The sequence below is a fragment of the Poromitra crassiceps genome (assembly GCF_964638095.1).
Source record: "Poromitra crassiceps genome assembly, chromosome: 25".
In the NCBI taxonomy this organism is placed as follows: Eukaryota; Metazoa; Chordata; class Actinopteri; order Beryciformes; family Melamphaidae; genus Poromitra; species Poromitra crassiceps.
In genome coordinates, this window is record NC_139649.1 from 14,876,311 (window position 1) to 14,896,648 (window position 20,338).

At 44.0% G+C, this 20,338-nt stretch overlaps 1 protein-coding gene across 1 annotated transcript in view; it reads right to left on the minus strand.

Moving 5' to 3' along the window:
* p3h1 (prolyl 3-hydroxylase 1) overlaps positions 1-20,011 on the minus strand; it is a gene marked incomplete at its 5' end in the record, with an annotated part of 20,625 nt that extends 614 nt beyond the window's left edge. Inside the window, 15 exons of the mRNA XM_083660605.1 lie at positions 1-594; positions 1,445-1,585; positions 1,734-1,809; positions 1,995-2,112; positions 3,928-4,078; positions 6,263-6,358; positions 7,874-8,001; positions 8,692-8,816; positions 8,930-8,982; positions 9,074-9,163; positions 10,373-10,512; positions 11,244-11,375; positions 13,017-13,206; positions 14,144-14,296; positions 19,553-20,011. The exon at positions 1-594 is cut by the window's left edge and continues 614 nt beyond it. Of these exons, the coding sequence (XP_083516731.1) occupies positions 1-594; positions 1,445-1,585; positions 1,734-1,809; positions 1,995-2,112; positions 3,928-4,078; positions 6,263-6,358; positions 7,874-8,001; positions 8,692-8,816; positions 8,930-8,982; positions 9,074-9,163; positions 10,373-10,512; positions 11,244-11,375; positions 13,017-13,206; positions 14,144-14,296; positions 19,553-20,011 (2,646 nt within the window). The remainder of the gene's footprint in view (positions 595-1,444; positions 1,586-1,733; positions 1,810-1,994; positions 2,113-3,927; positions 4,079-6,262; positions 6,359-7,873; positions 8,002-8,691; positions 8,817-8,929; positions 8,983-9,073; positions 9,164-10,372; positions 10,513-11,243; positions 11,376-13,016; positions 13,207-14,143; positions 14,297-19,552) is intronic.
* Between the last annotated feature and the right edge of the window lie 327 nt (positions 20,012-20,338).

The following is a 20,338-nucleotide window of genomic DNA, read 5'->3' on the forward strand; positions in this document are numbered from 1 at the left end:
CGTTTTGACCGTCTGTTTGCCGTCCGCTTTCCCGGCCGGTTTCGATTTGACTGATTTGGCCTTGGCTTGGTCTCCGGCTTTGGCCTTGGCTTTAGGGGCAGGTTTAGCTTTTGTGTCTGTTGATTCGGCGACTGTTTTCTTCTCTGCTTTGTCCTTTGGCGCGTCGGCTGGTTTTTCTGCAGGTACGTCAGCTTTGCTGTCCAGCTTCTCCTCTTCTGCTGCTTTGGCATCTGCTTTGCTGTCTGCCCCCTGCTGGATTTGGGCAGTGCTGTCTGCCGGCTGCTGGACAGGGGTGGTGCTCTCTGCCGGCTGCTGGGCAGGGGTGGTGCTCTCTGCCGGCTGATGGGCAGGGGTGGTGCTCTCTGCCGGCTGCTGGGCAGGGGTGGTGCTCTCTGCCGGCTGCTGGACAGGGGTGGTGCTCTCTGCCGGCTGCTGGGCAGGGGTGGTGTTCTCTGTCGGCTGCTGGACGGGGTCGGCGGGTGTTTCTGGCGCGGCGGGCTGGGGCTCTGACGGGGCCTTCGCCTCCATTTGACTGAACTCTTCATCCACAGGGGTTGCAAACATCTTCAACATCTCCTGAGCTTGGATCCTCTCCTAGAGAACAACAGCAAACATTTGAGAAAAACGGAATGAAAAATAAGCCCATTATGGATCAAAATGCCACGACCAGGGAGACAAAAGCCCCATTGGAACTGGATCAGTTTTACTGAGGGAGGCTTTTACATGATTCCAAAAGAACATTTAGACCGGATAAAAGTTATGATCCACACTTAAGTTCTGCTTATTACCAGCATTCTTTTACTATTACCAACAAGCATTTTCCTTTGCAGGAACAAATGCTCCACTGTCTGTGACACTAGACTTGGGATTTAGCCAGCTACCTTCTTACATTATATATTACATATTACACATTACATTACATTAGGTTACTTACCAAATGCTGCCAAAGACGGGATGAATCTCATGAAGTTGCCAGTTCAATCTCCATAGGGATTGCATTTATTTTTATTCCTCTTTTGCATGGGTTTACACAGTGTGTCGGTACATTACAGTCATGGAAATTCAAACTGGATTACTGCTACTATCAGATGACCTCTGAGTTTGCAGCAAAACAGTAGGTACATTGCTTTTTATACTATCTGGTAGGGGAAAATATAGATAAAAAGTGCAAATAATATAATTTGGATGTGATGTTCACGCATTTGTGGTTACTACAGCAGAATAAAATATTTAAGCTAATATTTGTCTCCCCCATGATTGTCACATTTTTGTTTTGCGATATATTGACTTTCGATATATCGTCCCACCCCTACTTTCTAGACTCATAAATATTACGCTGTTGCCGTTGGTAAGAATTCAAATGACAGGACCTGCACCAGTTATACTAATCCAGTTGGAATAGGGCAAAAGGCTAAAAGCTTTAGTTTAGCCAGATGTACAGTACCTTCTCCTCGTGAGCGGGGTCCAGGGTGAACCACAGGGCCACAGCACACCTCTGGCCCTTGGTGACGGCTCGGACGCCGTGCGGGTTCTCCTTACCCGCGCCGAACCCGACCACGCGGCCACACTGAGGACGCAACTCGGCCTGCCCAAGACAGAAACACAAACACAAATATTATACACACAGTGAGGAACATGTTATGTTGGACATGAGGAAAAAAGCACTAGAACTTGAAATTTACAACAGTTAAAGAAAAGAAAGAAGTATACGCCAATAATATTTAAATATTCACCGTGACTGTTTTGGCATCCAACTCAGTGAAAATGAAATCTCCTCCTTCAAAGTCATCGTTGAGATAAAGGATAGCACTGGAAGGGAGAGAAACAAAGAAGTGGTATCAGGTTAATCCTTCCCTATATAAGGATGTCATCTTCCCTAATGATAATGATAGGCCAATCCTCAGCACTAGACATAGCCTATATACTCTGTGTGTGTGTGTGTGTGTGTGTGTGTGCGTGTGCGTGCGTGTGTGTGTGTGTGTGCGTGTGTTCACCTGTAGTCCCTGTGTGTGTATGCAGGAGGTTCCTTGATGCACTCGTTGAGCTCGGACACCAGCAGGCAGTTGTCCACATGAACGGCGTGGCTCAGGTCCTCACGATCCTCTTGCTTCTCTGCATAACAGACCATACACAGAGAGGTTGAACATAACAGACCGTACACAGAGAGGTTGAACATAACAGACCATACAGAGAGAGGTTGAACATAACAGACCATACAGAGAGGCTGAACATAACAGACCGTACACAGAGAGGTTGAACATAACAGACCCTACAGAGAGAGGTTGAACATAACAGACCGTACACAGAGGTTGAACATAACAGACAGTACACAGAGAGGTTGAACATAACAGACAGTACACAGAGAGGTTGAATATAACAGACCGTACACAGAGAGGTTGAACATAACAGACCGTACAGAGAAAGGTTGAACAAAACAGACTCTACCATTGACTGTAGACCCTACAGATAATGGTTGAACATAACAGACCCTACAGAGAGGGTTGAACATAACAGACAGTACACAGAGAGGTTGAACATAACAGACAGTACACAGAGAGGTTGAACATAACAGACCGTACACAGAGAGGTTGAACATAACAGACAGTACACAGAGAGGTTGAACATAACAGACCCTACAGATAATGGTTGAACATAACAGACAGTACACAGAGAGGTTGAACATAACAGACCCTACAGATAATGGTTGAACATAACAGACCATACAGAGAGAGGTTGAACATAACAGACCCTACAGATAATGGTTGAACATAACAGACCATACAGAGAGAGGTTGAACATAACAGACCGTACACAGAGAGGTTGAACATAACAGACCATACAGAGAGAGGTTGAACATAACAGACCGTACAGAGAAAGGTTGAACATAACAGACAGTACACAGAGAGGTTGAACATAACAGACAGTACACAGAGAGGTTGAACATAACAGACCGTACACAGAGAGGTTGAACATAACAGACAGTACACAGAGAGGTTGAACATAACAAACCCTACAGATAATGGTTGAACATAACAGACCGTACACAGAGAGGTTGAACATAACAGACAGTACACAGAGAGGTTGAACATAACAGACCGTACACAGAGAGGTTGAACATAACAGACAGTACACAGAGAGGTTGAACATAACAGACCATACAGAGAGAGGTTGAACATAACAGACCCTACAGAGAGAGGTTGAACATAACAGACCCTACAGAGAGAGGTTGAACATAACAGACCCTACAGAGAGAGGTTGAACATAACAGACCCTACAGAGAGAGGTTGAACATAACAGACAGTACACAGAGAGGTTGAACATAACAGACCCTACAGAGAGGGTTGAACATAACAGACCGTACACAGAGAGGTTGAACATAACAGACCCTACAGATAATGGTTGAACATAACAGACCGTTGAACATGCTTTGACAGCAAAATGATGTCCCCAACGAATGATGCAATATGCCTCTGGGACAACTGATAACAAATACGTCACCTTGTTTTGACTTGTAATGGCGGCGCCCCTCTCCCCCGGGCCAGCGTGCGTGTGTCATTTTAAAAGTGCTGCGGAACACAGCGGTGAGATGGCCCCTCTCCCCCGGGCCAGCGTGCGTGTGTCATTTTAAAAGTGCTGCGGAACACAGCGGTGAGATGTATCGTTCCTTCAACTTGCATTAAAATCGCATCACCGGTGTCCAAGGTGTCGCGTGTGACGGATGAACGAACAAGCAGAAGAGGTGATGCCAATGTCATCGCCGGCACAAAAACTGTATGAATATTCCGTTTTGAAGAAGACGCCGCAGCATTTAAGAGAAGGGTAATAAGTGCTATATATATATATACTATATATAGATTAAGATGTCCTCTTCCTCAAGGACAGCCTTGCCCCCCCGGGGAACCAGCGGACTGTGACTGGCTGACTCACCGTTGATGGCGGAGCGACAGACCAGGTGGGAGTAGGAGAAGTAGAGTGGAGTGTCCAGACGGAAGTACGACTCCAGAATCTTCCTCACCTTCTCGCTCAGGTCGAAGAACAGGCGGGCGCTCTTCAGCGGGACCTTCCCCTCCTGTCCGAGCTGTGGGACATGCAGCACACTTCAGACCAACCTTTGGACTGCATTTTCCAATAGCCGATATATATATTTTTAGTATATCATTAAATTTGAAACATTGTCAAAATTCATCACTACTGTATAAAGATACATTACGGCTAACCGTTAGAGAGACCATCTTGTAATTACAAGGTCATATTTTATATTGCACTGGATAAAAAAAAAACATCAGAGATCTGGGCTGGGCCTGGTTTTTAGATCATTTGAATTTTAGAGAAATAAAATAACTTTTTGGCAAAACTCTTTTGCCCATATTTTGCGGATTTCGGTGCAGCGGTGGCGCCGGGCAATTAGCACCGGGTATTAGTGCATTTGGAGGCGTGTCAAAGAGGCCATTTACACCTGGCGTTAACATGTGGTTTCTGCGATCTGATTGCAATCAGATTGCAGAAATGGTTGTCCTCTCAATCTGCATAAAGTTGCTGTATCCAGATTGAGAGGACACATTGCATTTACACTTGCGTTCAATGTGTACACAATGCATCCCTGACCACCACCTCCGGAGGTGGTTTGGCCGATCAGATTGCAATCCTTCTTCAATGCGTTTTGGGGGTGTTTACACACCTGTACTTTCAAGTGATAAAACACAATCTGATTGCAATCTGATCACAGAAAATGCATGTTAGCGCCAGGTGTAAATGGCCTCAAAGTGGTTTTGCTATTCTTCACATTTGGCCGTTTGCGGGCATGCAAAGCTGAAAGGGGCTGAGCTAAGGAGTAGATTTATTCACAGCTTCTCATTCCCTCCAATACCGTTTGCACGACGCCATAGGATCACATCGTGGTGGTATTCTCCATGCGTAATTGGACATCTCCAAACAGCACTCATTATAGATGTCTACCAATTAGGGGCGGGCATTTGAAGTTATTTGAATATTCGAGTACTCTCCTTCTATTATGAACGAGCTGGGGAATCACAACGGCATCTGTTACTGCTAGCAAATTAGATTATGCACGACTGCTTTTCATCCGTCCCTGTTACTTTCTCCTTGTGGTTCATGTGCATGTGTGGTCAAGCATCGAACTGGTATGTCTACGATACGCAAGTTTAACTTTACATACCTCGCGGTGCACAATTGCTTCGTTGTTTTTGTCAAAATACTACTATCACTCTTATGCGGTGCCGTGCTGCCTGTATCGCCAGATCCACTTTGACGAAGCGTGTGTAGATCTACCATTCTTAACCCATTGATACCTGATGCAGCATTTGTGTGTGTATCCCTTTAAGACCGCGAACCGCGTTAACGCGGTTCGCGGTCTTAAAGGGATACGCACACAAATGAGGGATATACACGCAAATGCTGCATCAGGTATCAATGGGTTAAAGGGGTGGAGGGTGGAAGAATGTTACTCGAGTACTGACGTTAATGAAGGAGTACTCGAGTACCTGCGTTATTATTTATTTATCGGTTCATTTTTTGCTTTTATTTCTGATGTAGGCTACACATGATTGATCCAGGTGTATGTGCAAACTAAGGCTTGTGTGTGTGTGTGTGTGTGTGTGTGTGTGTGTGTGTGTGTGTGTGTGTGTGTGTGTGTGTGTGGATTTCCCCTGCAGTGCGTCCGGTCCTGTAGCAGCATATAATTGATATCGTGCCGCATGAGTGCACAGCCTCAAGTCGGCAGGTGCGCGGGTTGCAAAATAGAAAAATGACAGCCCGGGCATTTCTCTGCAGGCATAAGATAGGTCCCTTTGACTCTTTAAAAGGTCTGTAGGCAGGTTTTATGGTTTGCCATTGTGTTTGAATTCAGCAAAAGTAATCCCCATGTTGGGAGAACAAAAACAAGTCCCATATGTCAGCATCTTGACAATATCGACTTTATTCCTTTTATCCGTGTATTCACCTCATGCAGCCCTGCCCACTTCACCCATTGTATCACCACCACTTCCTGTACAAAACGCCAGCCGTTTTACCTGCCCAAACCAGTCTGACTCACCTGGTCAAACCTAGTTTGACTCACATCATGAGTCAGACTAGGTTTATGAGACACAGGAAGTGTCGATACAATCGGAGCTTCTGATTGCATTTACACTTCCTGTTCGTCTCTCAAGCCAGACGGTCTCTTCTACATAAGGTGAATAGAACCAAACGATGCTGCATGGGGAAACTATATATCTGTGGGTTAAAGGTCAGTGGGGCTACAGACCTTCACAGTCTTCAGCACGGTGACTCCCTGGAACACCTCATTGGGAGAGTGGGGGGAGGGGCTTCCCCTGTAGCCATCACCTTTCAGAGCGGCCGCCTGGGAAATATGCACAACATCAACACACTGACACGATGGTGCTGAGACAGACACAACATCAACACACTGACACGATGGTGCTGAGACAGACACAACATCAACACACTGACACGATGGTGCTGATGAGACAGACACAACATCAACACACTGACACGATGGTGCTGAGACAGACACAACATCAACACACTGACACGATGGTGCTGATGAGACAGACACAACATCAACACACTGACACGATGGTGCTGATGAGACAGACACAACATCAACACACTGACACGATGGTGCTGATGAGACAGACACAACATCAACACACTGACACGATGGTGCTGATGAGACAGACACAACATCAACACACTGACACGATGGTGCTGATGAGACAGACACAACATCAACACACTGACACGATGGTGCTGAGACAGACACAATGGAAAACACAGACACGCATGGAAAAAAACACCAGATCAGGTGGTTTCATTCAATACATTTTGGGAAAGAAACTTGCACATTGCCATTGAAGTAGGGCGGTTCACAGCTATACCAGAAGAGAACAGGATATGCAATGTCTGTGATCTAAAGGATGTTGAAAATGAGTTTCATTTCATGTTTTATTGTACTTTATATTATGATTTGAGGATTTCCTTATTTGACGAAATGCAAAAGCAAAGACCTGAGCTCTTCTGGGCAGATGATGGCCAGAAGTTGGAGTGGTTGTTTAAGACTGAGGTATTTAAGACTGCTAACTTTATCTCTAGGGCCTGGAATAGAAGGCAAGCACAGCTCTTTAAGTAGGTTCAGGTGGTGGTTTTCATGCTGTACAACTTTACTGTATATATTTTGGGTGTTTCTGTTGGTTTTATGTTTTGATCATTGTTTGTTTAAATGATGAACAGTAAAAGTGTCCTGTAAGCCCATGTGGGCTGGGCTTCATTCGAAGCATGACACTTAAATAAAGAAAATCAATCAATCAATCAATGCATTTGCTTATCATTTCAAAATGACAGTACTGTAATATAACACTGGTGTTACGTGAAAACTGAACTCCAATTCTCATGTTTTAACTTAATATTTTCCTCTATGTTGATCAAATCCTGTGACCCTTCACCTTATGAGACAGACACTGTCAAGTGTTTAAGTTATAATCACACACACACACACACACACACACACACACACACGCACTCACGCAGTGTCTCACACACACACACACACACACACACACACACACACACACACACACACACACACAGAAAAGGTATCATCCTATCAGAATGATGTTTGGGGGGAAATGCGTTTTGTGTTCAAAGTTTATTTTAGCTAATTTTGTTCTTGGTATACTTGAGATATCTGATATAAAAATATATTGATGAACTATTTATAGTTGATTTTGATGATTGTTGTGAAAATGTTATGAAACAAAAGTAGTTAAAAGTATCAAAATATTAAAGCTCAAAACTGACCAACCCCGCTGAGTTCCACTAAGTTGCCAGCAGCTTCCTCTTTGGTCAGAAAACTCACATTGGAGAGGCGATGAAGCTCCCTGCACTCGTCATCGCTGATCACTCCGTCCAGCAGCACCCGCTGGGATCCGTTCAGCTGGTCGGACGCCATGGTCACTGTGATGCCATCATACAGCACAGGACCGCCTGCCATGTGGAAGTGGAGCGGAGTTACAGTGGGCTTCAATATTTTTATATCGACATTCAATATATCTCAAAACAAAAATGTCACTATATGTATCACGGGGCAGAAAAATAGCAAAAATGTTCTGCTGCATTAATCACAAATGAGGCGGGTGGACCATCAGAGTTTCACAAGCTCTCCATCCAAATTATATTATTGTCACATTGTAATGACATTTTTTTTTAATTATTGTCTACATTCCAGGAAGCCAATGTCATCAATTTAACATAGATCCGGTAAAAACACACTGACATAATTCGTTCACAATAGTGCATAAATTAAGATCTAAGTATCCATATGAATTCACACACAAAGTAAAAAAAGATATGCTAATAATTTTGCACTGTGACCTTTTGGATCTTATTGGATATTTGACCTTGTACTTTTCTTTTGATCCATTATGTAAAGCACTTTGAATTGCCTCTGTGTATGACATGTGCTAAAGAGATCAACTTGCCTTGCTAAGATTTGTGTCTCAGAAATAAACAGAATTCTGCACAAAAGACTTGTCAGACTTTGTTGTTACTGAACTTGCATTTATTGCATCGTATCGTGCTCGTATTGAATCGTGAACCCCACATTTCGCATCTTATATCGTGAGATAAGACACGATCCGAATCCGATCCCTAATATCATCTAAGGGAAATGCTCACCGTCTTGCTGGCCTATTAACTTCAGGTCTGATGGATCTTTATTCTTCTCCTCCACCAGGGTTTCAATCTCCTTCATGAGGTTGCCTATCTCCTCTGTGATCCTTGCTGCAGTCTCCCTGTCTGCCCTGACAGACAAGGGGCAAATAGGAACAAAGAAAGACAGATCACTTTAATGATACCATTTGCACTTGCACTGCACTTATGCGAGTGTGTGTGTAGAAATGTTTTGACATCGTACTTCTGCTTATCTCGCAGTTTCTGAGGCATGACTTCTGCAGGAGTCCACGTGTCCTGGAGAGAAAACATCAGTCAAATCCAACCTTATTTTACAGCACGGCAGGACATGACAAGTGTCTGAGGGAAGAGTAAACAGATAACCTACTGGATCGACAAAGGTGATTCCAAAGATTTCATATCCATAGTAGAGCAGCTCTTTTTCCAGTAAGGACTGTTGGATGTGCCGTTTTACCACCTGCAGGCACAGACGGAGACAGAGAGAAAGTGTGATTGTTTACATTGAGTTGACTAGAAAACGACTTCAAACACCGCCCATTTTGGCTATGATCTTGTGGTGTCGGTTTCAGATGTGGGAGTTCCACGGCAGTCTACGCTGCACGTTTAAAAATGACACCGCTTGGTTTTGTCTCCAGTCAGTCTTGACCACTTTTTTTCTCTCCCCTTTTTATACAATAGTAAAGTCCATGCTGGGTATAAAAACTACACAGGTTTTTTCAGCCTATGCTTCTTCTTTTTTTAAATAAATTTACAGAATGTCAGTTTGGGTTTTCAAATCACTGGTCTACAGTTGAAGCATTCACAATTTTGAGTGAATGTATGATTTGTTTTGGGGAAAATATAAATCCATACGAACACCACAGAGTGACATAAATATAGCAGAATGATACCGGGATGAAAATGGGAAAAACTGGAAAGACATGTTTTTCAGCATCACATTCCTTAAGTCAAATTGAAAGTAACTTGGCACGACAGCTGCTGCAGTTAGAAGAGTCTCTCTCTTTCCCGAGAAAGAAAAAAAAATAAACCTAAGTCCATCCGGCCTTTCTGAACAATACAGCAGAGTCTTAGACATAAGACATGAGACATGAGACATGAGACAGAGCAGTGCCACTTAACCGAGCTGTACTATCCAAATGGGATGCATGCTTCCCTGTTTTCATTTTCCACTGATACTTTCAGATCAAACTAAGTTTTCGCTGAAGTAAAGGAAGACTGTGATGGAAAAATTGCTGAAATGCCCTGCTGATCCATCAATAATGAGATATCCGTTTTAAGTGTTTTTAGGAGGTTTTATTCTACAATAACATCTGTGCACAGAGGTCTCCCCGACCACGTTGTCAGGCAGGAGCCCCGAATCATCGCTTACAACACATCATATACTGAAACTATGACACCCGCCCCCCACCCTGGAGGGCAGTACTTTTCCACTTCATTCAACCTCTCTCCAACTCAGTATATTTCCATGACGTCAATAGTTAATCTGATGTTCACGAGACATAACAATCCAGTCTACCCACCCAAAACAAGATACATGTTCTCCCTGTACAGCAATATTCGGCAATGATGAAGAACGTAGTTCACAAAATACATCTTAGAAGGACCATAGTTCATAATCAATCAATCAATAAGCACTCGATCAATAATTTGCTATCACAAGACCTACCTGTCTGGCTGAGAGGGTCTCTGCCTTGTCCTCCCCCAGCATGACAGAGTAGTAAGCCAGGTTCTGACTCATCACCGTGTCCTCCGGGTGGAACAGCAGGTAGGTCTTGGCACACTCGATGGCCTGTTCAAACTTCGCACCTGGAAGCAGGAAAACAGCGGACAAACAAAAAGGAGTGATAGCTGATATTTTGTGGAAATTCCAAAAAAAACACAAGAATTCCGTTTCCCCTGAAATTGTATTCTTGACATGGTGGAAAGGAAACAGGATTTAAAACTCAATTAAAACCTACATTATCCATTATAACCCCCAATTCAATACTTTTAGGTGGTTAGGAGCTAACCTGACGCTGCCAGATGGATGTAAGTTCGTTCACATTTAATTGTGAATTTGTGGAACAATGCCGCCCCCGTCTGGCGGAGTCAGGCTAGTTAGGAGCTCCTAAGATAAAATATAGAAAATATATGTCTTTTGAGGTTTTATGGGCTGTTTCGTGTTTTAGGTTGCTGTGGCCAGGGAGGAACCTTCATCATATTGACTGGCCGATAATTTAATAAAAGGCTCATTTTGACCGAAGATATTAAACTAACCCCAATCAGAAGAAGTGTGTCCTCATGTACTGTGCTGTACAACAAATTGCCTCCTTGGAGGACATTAAAGTTTTCTACTACTACTACTACTACTACTACTTCTACTACTACTACAGAAGAAGTGGTGTGATTCCCACTCAATGTGAAAGTGTATGCGCTCGCATTACAGTATGGCCATAAAAGCATCCACCAAATGGCATAAACGATACACTGTATATGATGATGATGATGATGATGATGATGATGATGATGATGACGATGACGGCACATGTGACACTCACTGTTGTAGTAGGAGAACTGCAGGTAGTTCAAGTGTGAGGGGAGGAAGTCCTCGAAGGGCTTTTCTTTACCGGCACTCGAGGCCAGCTCTACAGAGCAGCGCTGCTTACAGTTCAGTAGCTGTATGTAGTGGTCTGACACACACACACACACACACACACACACACACACACACACACACACACACACACACACACACACACACACACACACACACACACACACACACACACACACACACACACACACACACACACACACACACACACACACACACACACACACACACACACACACACACACACACACACACACAGGGAGGGGTCAGCGCACTGTAGTAAGACTTTTTCTAGGAGTCAGATGGTACTCTCGCTCCACGCATACTTATTTCTAGGCTTGGGCAGATATGAGATAATATTGAACGTTGGGAGGAAATATCAGGATATTTTCTGTTGCCTGATATCGCCGCCACACCCCATCACGTGTTACTTAGATCTCAAGCTTTTCATATCAAGGAGCCCTAAATTAGAACGCATTAGGGCAGTGGTTCTCAAATGGGGGTCCGCGGACCCCCAGGGGTCCGTGGCACTTTGCCAGGAAAGTTTTCAGGTAATTTTTTTTTTTTTTTAATAAATAAAAGATAATGCTACATGTTACTTATTCCTTCTCAAACTACTTCCTACATGGTGCTAGTCTATCAAAATATCTTGGCTGTCATTGATTGTGTTGCATAGTGGTTTTCTGTAGGCCTACTGTTGACAAATTGTGATATTGTAAGTCGCTTTGGACAAAACAAAAGCGTCTGCTAAATGACGTAATGTAAATGTAATGTAATAAAAAAAAATATATATATATATATATTTTTGCAAAATCTTCATAGTTCAACGAAAATAGTTGCTTATTATGCTTTAAACCTAAAATGGTTCATGGATTACATTCTAATAACAAACCTATCAAATTAAAAGTCAAGCACGTTACCGTGGCAACAATTAAGCTTAGCCCAAAATCACAAATCAGAATGAGGGGGTCCCCGGTATATTTTATATCTTGTAAGGGGTCCTTGGCTAAAAAACATTTGAGAACCTCTGCATTAGGGCCACGGACCTCCATTTGATGAGATTTTGTCTCTCAACCCCCAAATCCGAGAATATCTTTAGAATTAGACATGATTCGATTTGTCTAGAATTTCATGACGGGTTGTAACTATTGTAGGTAGAGAGATAACAAATAAACTCTGATCAAAATAGTCAATCTTCTACATGCTCCGATTGTTGACTTACTCTAAATGAAATAATGTTGAAGTTGAATAATTCCTCAATTTGAACCCCCTGGGTGCTCCCCGGACCCCACCTCGAGAACCACTTTGATCACGTGTGTGCAAACGTTTAAACCTATGAATTTATAATCGAGTGGTAGGTAGGATGGTTAAACATTTCAAATCATAGAGGTAGTGAAAAATGTGTAATTTTATTTCATAGGGGTTCCCATTTTCACAATCAGGAAGATTTCCTGGAAATAGCAAGAATGAGCAAATTATAAGAAATGGTTGTTGTTTCCTCCAATGCTTGAATAGTAAGATCACATGATGTAATCACGATCGCATGAAGAAATTGAAAAAAAAAAGCGATAATATCTTATATCACAATATTTTGGCGGGACAGCATCATGATATTTGGATTTTGCCCAAGCCGACTCATTTCTAATCCAACTACCTCCTTAGACCATTATGCTAAGACGTTGGTCTCACATCACAGCAGAGATGTGCCGTCTCTCACCTGTCATGGACTGGAACAGGTCGGCGCTGTACTCCATGTAGTTGTACCCGTCGTAGTCGTAGGCCCCCTCGCACAGCGCTCTGCACTCCCGATCGGCAATGAAGAACTCGTCTAGAGCCACTTCAAAGTGTTCGGCGGCGAGGCCGAAGGAGTCGTCGCTGTAGTAGCGCTTCCCCAGCAGGAACTCCGCCTGGGCAGGGAGCAGGTGGGTGTGTGTCACGAGCTGCCATACATTCTCCTCTACTTGGGAGATGTTGTGTATTGTATAAAGACTTGCAGTTCAAATGTGTTTGACATAGCATCTGCCATCTTCCATTTCTTCATGTCGCTCTCTGTATCTATTCTCACTATTCGCGTTGTCAATTGAAAGGCCAAAGCTAAAATCCTCGTGAAACATTTGATAACACTTGATGGAAGCTAGACGCCATAAAATCTTGCAGTTCTGTCAATGGAAAAAGGACAAGACTAGAGTTAAAAAATGTATAATTAAATAAATGTACGAACAATAAATTTAATCAAGCTTTGTTTGACATGAAAGTCTATGTTTTGCCTCAAGAGAGAGAATAAATGTTTATTCTGCACCTTTCATCCTGCCAATGGAGACAAAAACATGTGTTCTAGGGCTATCAAAATTGGCCCAAAATCATATTTGAATATTCCCTCTAAACAAAACATTTTGTTCTGATATATTTGAATATTCCCCCCCCCTTTTTTTTTGTTTTACATGCGTGGCAAGGCAAACCAATACAACCAGACAGCTTATATAACTACTTCTTGCTATATTTATTTGAACACAAAAAAAAAAATCAACATAAACTTATTTTTTCATATTTATTCAGTCAGTACTAATACAGTAGTAACCTACACTTTTGTAATGTTTTTAAATAACCGGGCAAACGATGTATGTTTTTATGTTGCCCTCTTGGCCAGATTTTTTACCTGGTTAAATGTAATAATAATCATCATCATCATCATAACAATAATAATATAATAATAATAATCATCACCATCATCATAATAAATATGAATATTAATTTTCATATTCAAATATATCTTTTTTTTTATATTAGAATATAGAATATTCTTTGACAGCCCTAATGTGTTCAGAAGTTTGTTCTCCATCTCACCATATGTGGTCGGGCCTCCAAGTCTTTGAAGTCCTCTTCGTGTACTCCTGCCATCATTCTGTAGTAGTCCAGGTTCTGTCTCATCTCCATGTGGTCCGGGTTGGCCTGGAAGAAGGTGTGGGCAGCCGCCACCGCCTTGTCTAGCTTATTGATCTGCCAAAACACAGAGGTGTTAGGTTAGTTCCTCCAGTCTGAACACAGAGGCATTAGGTTAGTTCCTCCTGTCTGAACACAGAGTCAGGTTAGTTCCTCCTGTCTGAACACAGAGGCATTAGGTTAGTTCCTCCAGTCTGAACACAGATGTGTTAGGTTAGTTCCTCCTGTCTGAACACAGATGCATTAGGTTAGTTCCTCCTGTCTGAACACAGAGGTGTTAGGTTAGTTCCTCCTGTCTGAACACAGAGGCATTAGGTTTGTTCCTCCAGTCTGAACACAGAGGCATTAGGTTAGTTCCTCCAGTCTGAACACAGAGGCATTAGGTTTGTTCCTCCAGTCTGAACACAGAGTCAGGTTAGTTCCTCCTGTCTGAACACAGATGTGTTAGGTTAGTTCCTCCTGTCTGAACACAGATGCATTAGGTTAGTTCCTCCAGTCTGAACACAGATGTGTTAGGTTAGTTCCTCCAGTCTGAACACAGAGGCATTAGGTTAGTTCCTCCTGTCTGAACACAGAGGCATTAGGTTAGTTCCTCCAGTCTGAACACAGTCAGGTTAGTTCCTCCTGTCTGAACACAGAGGCATTAGGTTAGTTCCTCCAGTCTGAACACAGAGGCATTAGGTTAGTTCCTCCAGTCTGAACACAGAGTCAGGTTAGTTCCTCCTGTCTGAACACAGAGGCATTAGGTTAGTTCCTCCTGTCTGAACACAGAGGCATTAGGTTAGTTCCTCCTGTCTGAACACAGATGTGTTAGGTTAGTTCCTCCAGTCTGAACACAGATGTGTTAGGTTAGTTCCTCCAGTCTGAACACAGATGTGTTAGGTTAGTTCCTCCAGTCTGAACACAGAGGCATTAGGTTAGTTCCTCCTGTCTGAACACAGAGGTGTTAGGTTAGTTCCTCCTGTCTGAACACAGAGGCATTAGGTTAGTTCCTCCTGTCTGAACACAGATGCATTAGGTTAGTTCCTGCAGTCTGAACACAGAGGCATTAGGTTAGTTCCTCCTGTCTGAACACAGATGCATTAGGTTAGTTCCTCCTGTCTGAACACAGAGGCATTAGGTTAGTTCCTCCAGTCTGAACACAGATGTGTTAGGTTAGTTCCTCCTGTCTGAACACAGAGGCATTAGGTTAGTTCCTCCTGTCTGAACACAGAGGCATTAGGTTAGTTCCTCCTGTCTGAACACAGATGCATTAGGTTAGTTCCTCCAGTCTGAACACAGATGTGTTAGGTTAGTTCCTCCAGTCTGAACACAGAGGCATTAGGTTAGTTCCTCCTGTCTGAACACAGAGGCATTAGGTTAGTTCCTCCAGTCTGAACACAGTCAGGTTAGTTCCTCCTGTCTGAACACAGAGGCATTAGGTTAGTTCCTCCAGTCTGAACACAGAGGCATTAGGTTAGTTCATCCTGTCTGAACACAGAGGCATTAGGTTAGTTCATCCTGTCTGAACACAGAGGCATTAGGTTAGTTCCTCCTGTCTGAACACAGAGTCAGGTTAGTTCCTCCTGTCTGAACACAGAGTCAGGTTAGTTCCTCCTGTCTGAACACAGAGGCATTAGGTTAGTTCCTCCTGTCTGAACACAGAGGCATTAGGTTAGTTCCTCCTGTCTGAACACAGATGTGTTAGGTTAGTTCATCCTGTCTGAACACAGATGTGTTAGGTTAGTTCCTCCAGTCTGAACACAGAGGCATTAGGTTAGTTCCTCCAGTCTGAACACAGGTGCATTAGGTTAGTTCCTCCAGTCTGAACACAGGTGCATTAGGTTAGTTCCTCCAGTCTGAACACAGATGCATTAGGTTAGTTCCTCCTGTCTGAACACAGAGGTGTTAGGTTAGTTCCTCCAGTCTGAACACAGAGTCAGGTTAGTTCCTCCTGTCTGAACACAGAGGCATTAGGTTAGTTCCTCCTGTCTGAACACAGAGGCATTAGGTTAGTTCCTCCAGTCTGAACACAGAGTCAGGTTAGTTCCTCCTGTCTGAACACAGAGGCATTAGGTTAGTTCCTCCTGTCTGAACACAGAGGCATTAGGTTAGTTCCTCCTGTCTGAACACAGAGGCATTAGGTTAGTTCCTCCTGTCTGAACACAGAGGCATTAGGTTAGTTCCTCCTGTCTGAACACAGAGGTGTTAGGTTAGTTCCTCCTGTCTGAACACAGATGTGTTAGGTTAGTTCCTCCTGTCTGAACACAGAGTCAGGTTAGTTCCTCCTGTCTGAACACAGATGTGTTAGGTTAGTTCCTCCAGTCTGAACACAGAGATGCATTAGGTTAGATCCTCCTGTCTGAACACAGAGGCATTAGGTTAGTTCCTCCTGTCTGAACACAGAGGTGTTAGGTTAGTTCCTCCTGTCTGAACACAGAGGTGTTAGGTTAGTTCCTCCTGTCTGAACACAGAGGCATTAGGTTAGTTCCTCCTGTCTGAACACAGATGCATTAGGTTAGTTCCTCCTGTCTGAGCACAGATGTGTTAGGTTAGTTCCTCCTGTCTGAACACAGATGTGTTAGGTTAGTTCCTCCTGTCTGAACACAGATGTGTTAGGTTAGTTCCTCCTGTCTGAACACAGATGCATTAGGTTAGTTCCTCCTGTCTGAACACAGAGGCAATAGGTTAGTTCCTCCTGTCTGAACACAGGTGCATTAGGTTAGTTCCTCCTGTCTGAACACAGAGGCATTAGGTTAGTTCCTCCTGTCTGAACACAGAGGCATTAGGTTAGTTCCTCCTGTCTGAACACAGAGACGTTAGGTTAGTTCCTCCTGTCTGAACACAGATGCATTAGGTTAGTTCCTCCTGTCTGAACACAGAGACGTTAGGTTAGTTCCTCCTGTCTGAACACAGGTGCCTGGAAGAAGGTGTTGGCAGCCGCCACCGCATTGTCTAGCTTATTGATCTGCCACAACACAGAGGCATTAGGTTAGTTCCTCCAGTCTGAACACAGAGTCAGGTTAGTTCCTCCTGTCTGAACACAGAGTCAGGTTAGTTCCTCCTGTCTGAACACAGAGTCAGGTTAGTTCCTCCTGTCTGAACACAGATGCATTAGGTTAGTTCCTCCAGTCTGAACACAGAGGCATTAGGTTAGTTCCTCCAGTCTGAACACAGAGTCATTAGGTTAGTTCCTCCACTCTGAACACAGAGGCATTAGGTTAGTTCCTCCAGTCTGAACACAGATGCATTAGGTTAGTTCCTCCAGTCTGAACACAGAGTCAGGTTAGTTCCTCCAGTCTGAACACAGAGGCATTAGGTTAGTTCCTCCAGTCTGAACACAGAGGCATTAGGTTAGTTCCTCCAGTCTGAACACAGAGTCAGGTTAGTTCCTCCTGTCTGAACACAGAGTCAGGTTAGTTCCTCCAGTCTGAACACAGATGTGTTAGGTTAGTTCCTCCAGTCTGAACACAGAGTCAGGTTAGTTCCTCCAGTCTGAACACAGATGTGTTAGGTTAGTTCCTCCTGTCTGAACACAGAGGCATTAGGTTAGTTCCTCCAGTCTGAACACAGAGGTGTTAGGTTAGTTCCTCCTGTCTGAACACAGAGTCAGGTTAGTTCCTCCTGCCTGGTGGAAGCTGTGCTAATTGTCGGTGAGTCGCTGATTGAGGGAATCAAGTTGCCGCTCTGAATCTTTTTATAACCTTTGCTGTCAGCCTTAGTTCCTGGACTGCGCGCTTCAGCAGTCCGTTAGAAAATACATTCACTGTATGGCTGAAGCCCCAGCACATTACTATAAAAATTTAAGGGGCATTAGGTAATCTATGACCTTTATTGACCTCTACTAGTGACCTGTATGAATTGCAACATTAATAAAGCTTCTCTCCCTCGCAGGTCACAATATTTTTTTCCCCATGATGGCGAAGGCTAGGCGAAGGCATGACCCGCCCCTCTCTGCCTCTGATTGGCTGACTGCACTCGGCTGCTCTCGCCTGCTTCCCAGGCGAGTCTGAAGCATGGTCAGAAGTCATCTCAAATGAGCCTAATACAGACTATATTAAAAACATAAACACACATGGCGTCTTTCATTCAGGCTAGCAAGCAAAACTGCTGTCTGTCTGATCCACTGAGTCTCACCAGACTGTAGAAAGAGATGCAGGATAGCTAAGCGAATGTGATTGGATGAACATTTGACGCTAGGCCAATCGGAGGCAGAGAGGGGCGGGTCATGCCTTCGCCTAGCCTTCGCCATCATGGGGGGGAAAATATCACACACAGGTCTCTCTCTGCCCCCTGTCCCTCACGCCCCTTTGAGCAATGTCAGCCTGTAATTAGCACAGACCATAAAGTCACATTTTCACAATAGAGACACGTAAGCTAGATAAATATATCAGAGATGCAAAAGAAGCATCTAGTGATGAGGAGTTTTCACTCTTCACCCATTCCTTTCAAAGTGAGTTTAAAAGCCTAAAATCTCAGCACCTCTGATGGTATTGATCATCAACCCTTATCAGCCTCCTGCATACAGCATGGTGATTTTGTGCTATGAGAGTGAAAATCTTGCTGTTTGACTCTTTAGGTATGATAAAGTTACTATAAACTCAATATTTAGGAGTATTATAGTGACTTTGCATTAGCCGTGGTGATGCAACAACACTGTAAACCATATGCCATGGAGGTCTCCGTTACCAGATCTTAATCACAATAGAAAGTTTGTGGACCAGCTCTAAAATAGCCTACTATTGCTGCATTCAAGCCCTGTAAGAAATGTCATATTTTGATAATGTAGCCTTGAAAAGTGTTTGTTACAATACATTAAACACTTCATTGTGCCCCTCATGGTAGCTCTGTGTTGTTTAAAATGAAATGTCAAGCCTCAGAAAAGCTGTGTCTTTATAAAGGCACGCTCAACAAAAACATCTGGAAATATAAAGTTTTAGCTTATATGGAGCACTTGAAAGCATCATAGGCCTTTAACTGCTGGATCCCAGGCAGCCTGACTCCACCTCCAAGACTCCAAGACGTGGCAGACGTGTCTTGGGTTTGTTGGGGGGTTGGGGCATTTTTACAGTAGCTATCCACAGCTTCACTTTTGAGAACGGAATAAAAGTTTGAATGAGACTGAATGGTGTTCTAGTGCTGGGGCTGGGCCTATGTGCTTATCCTGCAACAACATGGGAAAACACTAGGGAAAATAAACTGTGATTTGTGCAGAATGTGAGTCAATCATCTTAGAGTTATTACATTTACAATAGATTTGTTATTGCAATGAGGGTTGGTGGTAGCTCATTTGCTGCCTGCCTGCCTCTATCCAAACACATTTCCATACAATACCTTAAAATAGGCGACTTGCAAATAGTTATATGGAGTCCTCTTTCTGAACTCCAGCTCCACGTCTGCACCGACTAGATGCAGGGTCGGCGGCCCGAGCTTCTCGCCCTCGCAGGACTTGACGCAGTCGGCCCGCTTCAGGATTTTCTGGAAGAAGCCCAGGTCCTCCACGGACCCGGCGCCCGGGATGGGAACGTCGCCCAGGCCGGCCAGAGGCTCGCCGAAAGCGGTCTGGTTGGCGCAGCTGATGCGGCAGTGCGCCTTCACCCGGCGGACGGTCGCCTTGTTCCGCAGCGCCTTCTCCATGTGCAGGATGACCGACATCCAGTCCCCCCGGTAGTAAGCTTCCACCGCCGTGTCGAAGAGGAAATCGTACGGCTCCAACACGACCTGGCTGCTGAGGTCGGCCGTGCACAGTGGGATAAACACGCATAAAAACACAGTGGCATAGCAGCGCTCCATTCTGCACGAAACTCTGTGTGTGGGGTGGGTGGGACGAGGCTCTGTAACGGGACAGTAGCCTAGGAAGGAAGAAGAAGCCGGGTAGTGGTAGTGAGCTTGAGGCGGAGAGGTGAAACTTCTTATCCGGGGGATAGCAAACTTTTCTCTGGGGGTGGGGTTTACGGTCCCCGGTGCAGCCCCACTCCACCCAACCCCAAATTCTACTGTGACAGACCGCCTCCTTCTGGATTCATCCATCCACTGTTTCCCTACATTCTCTGAGTATCTTAATAGCAGAGCTGTGCAAATAAAATGTAAGTTGTCTGTACATAATTTCTATTAATTTTT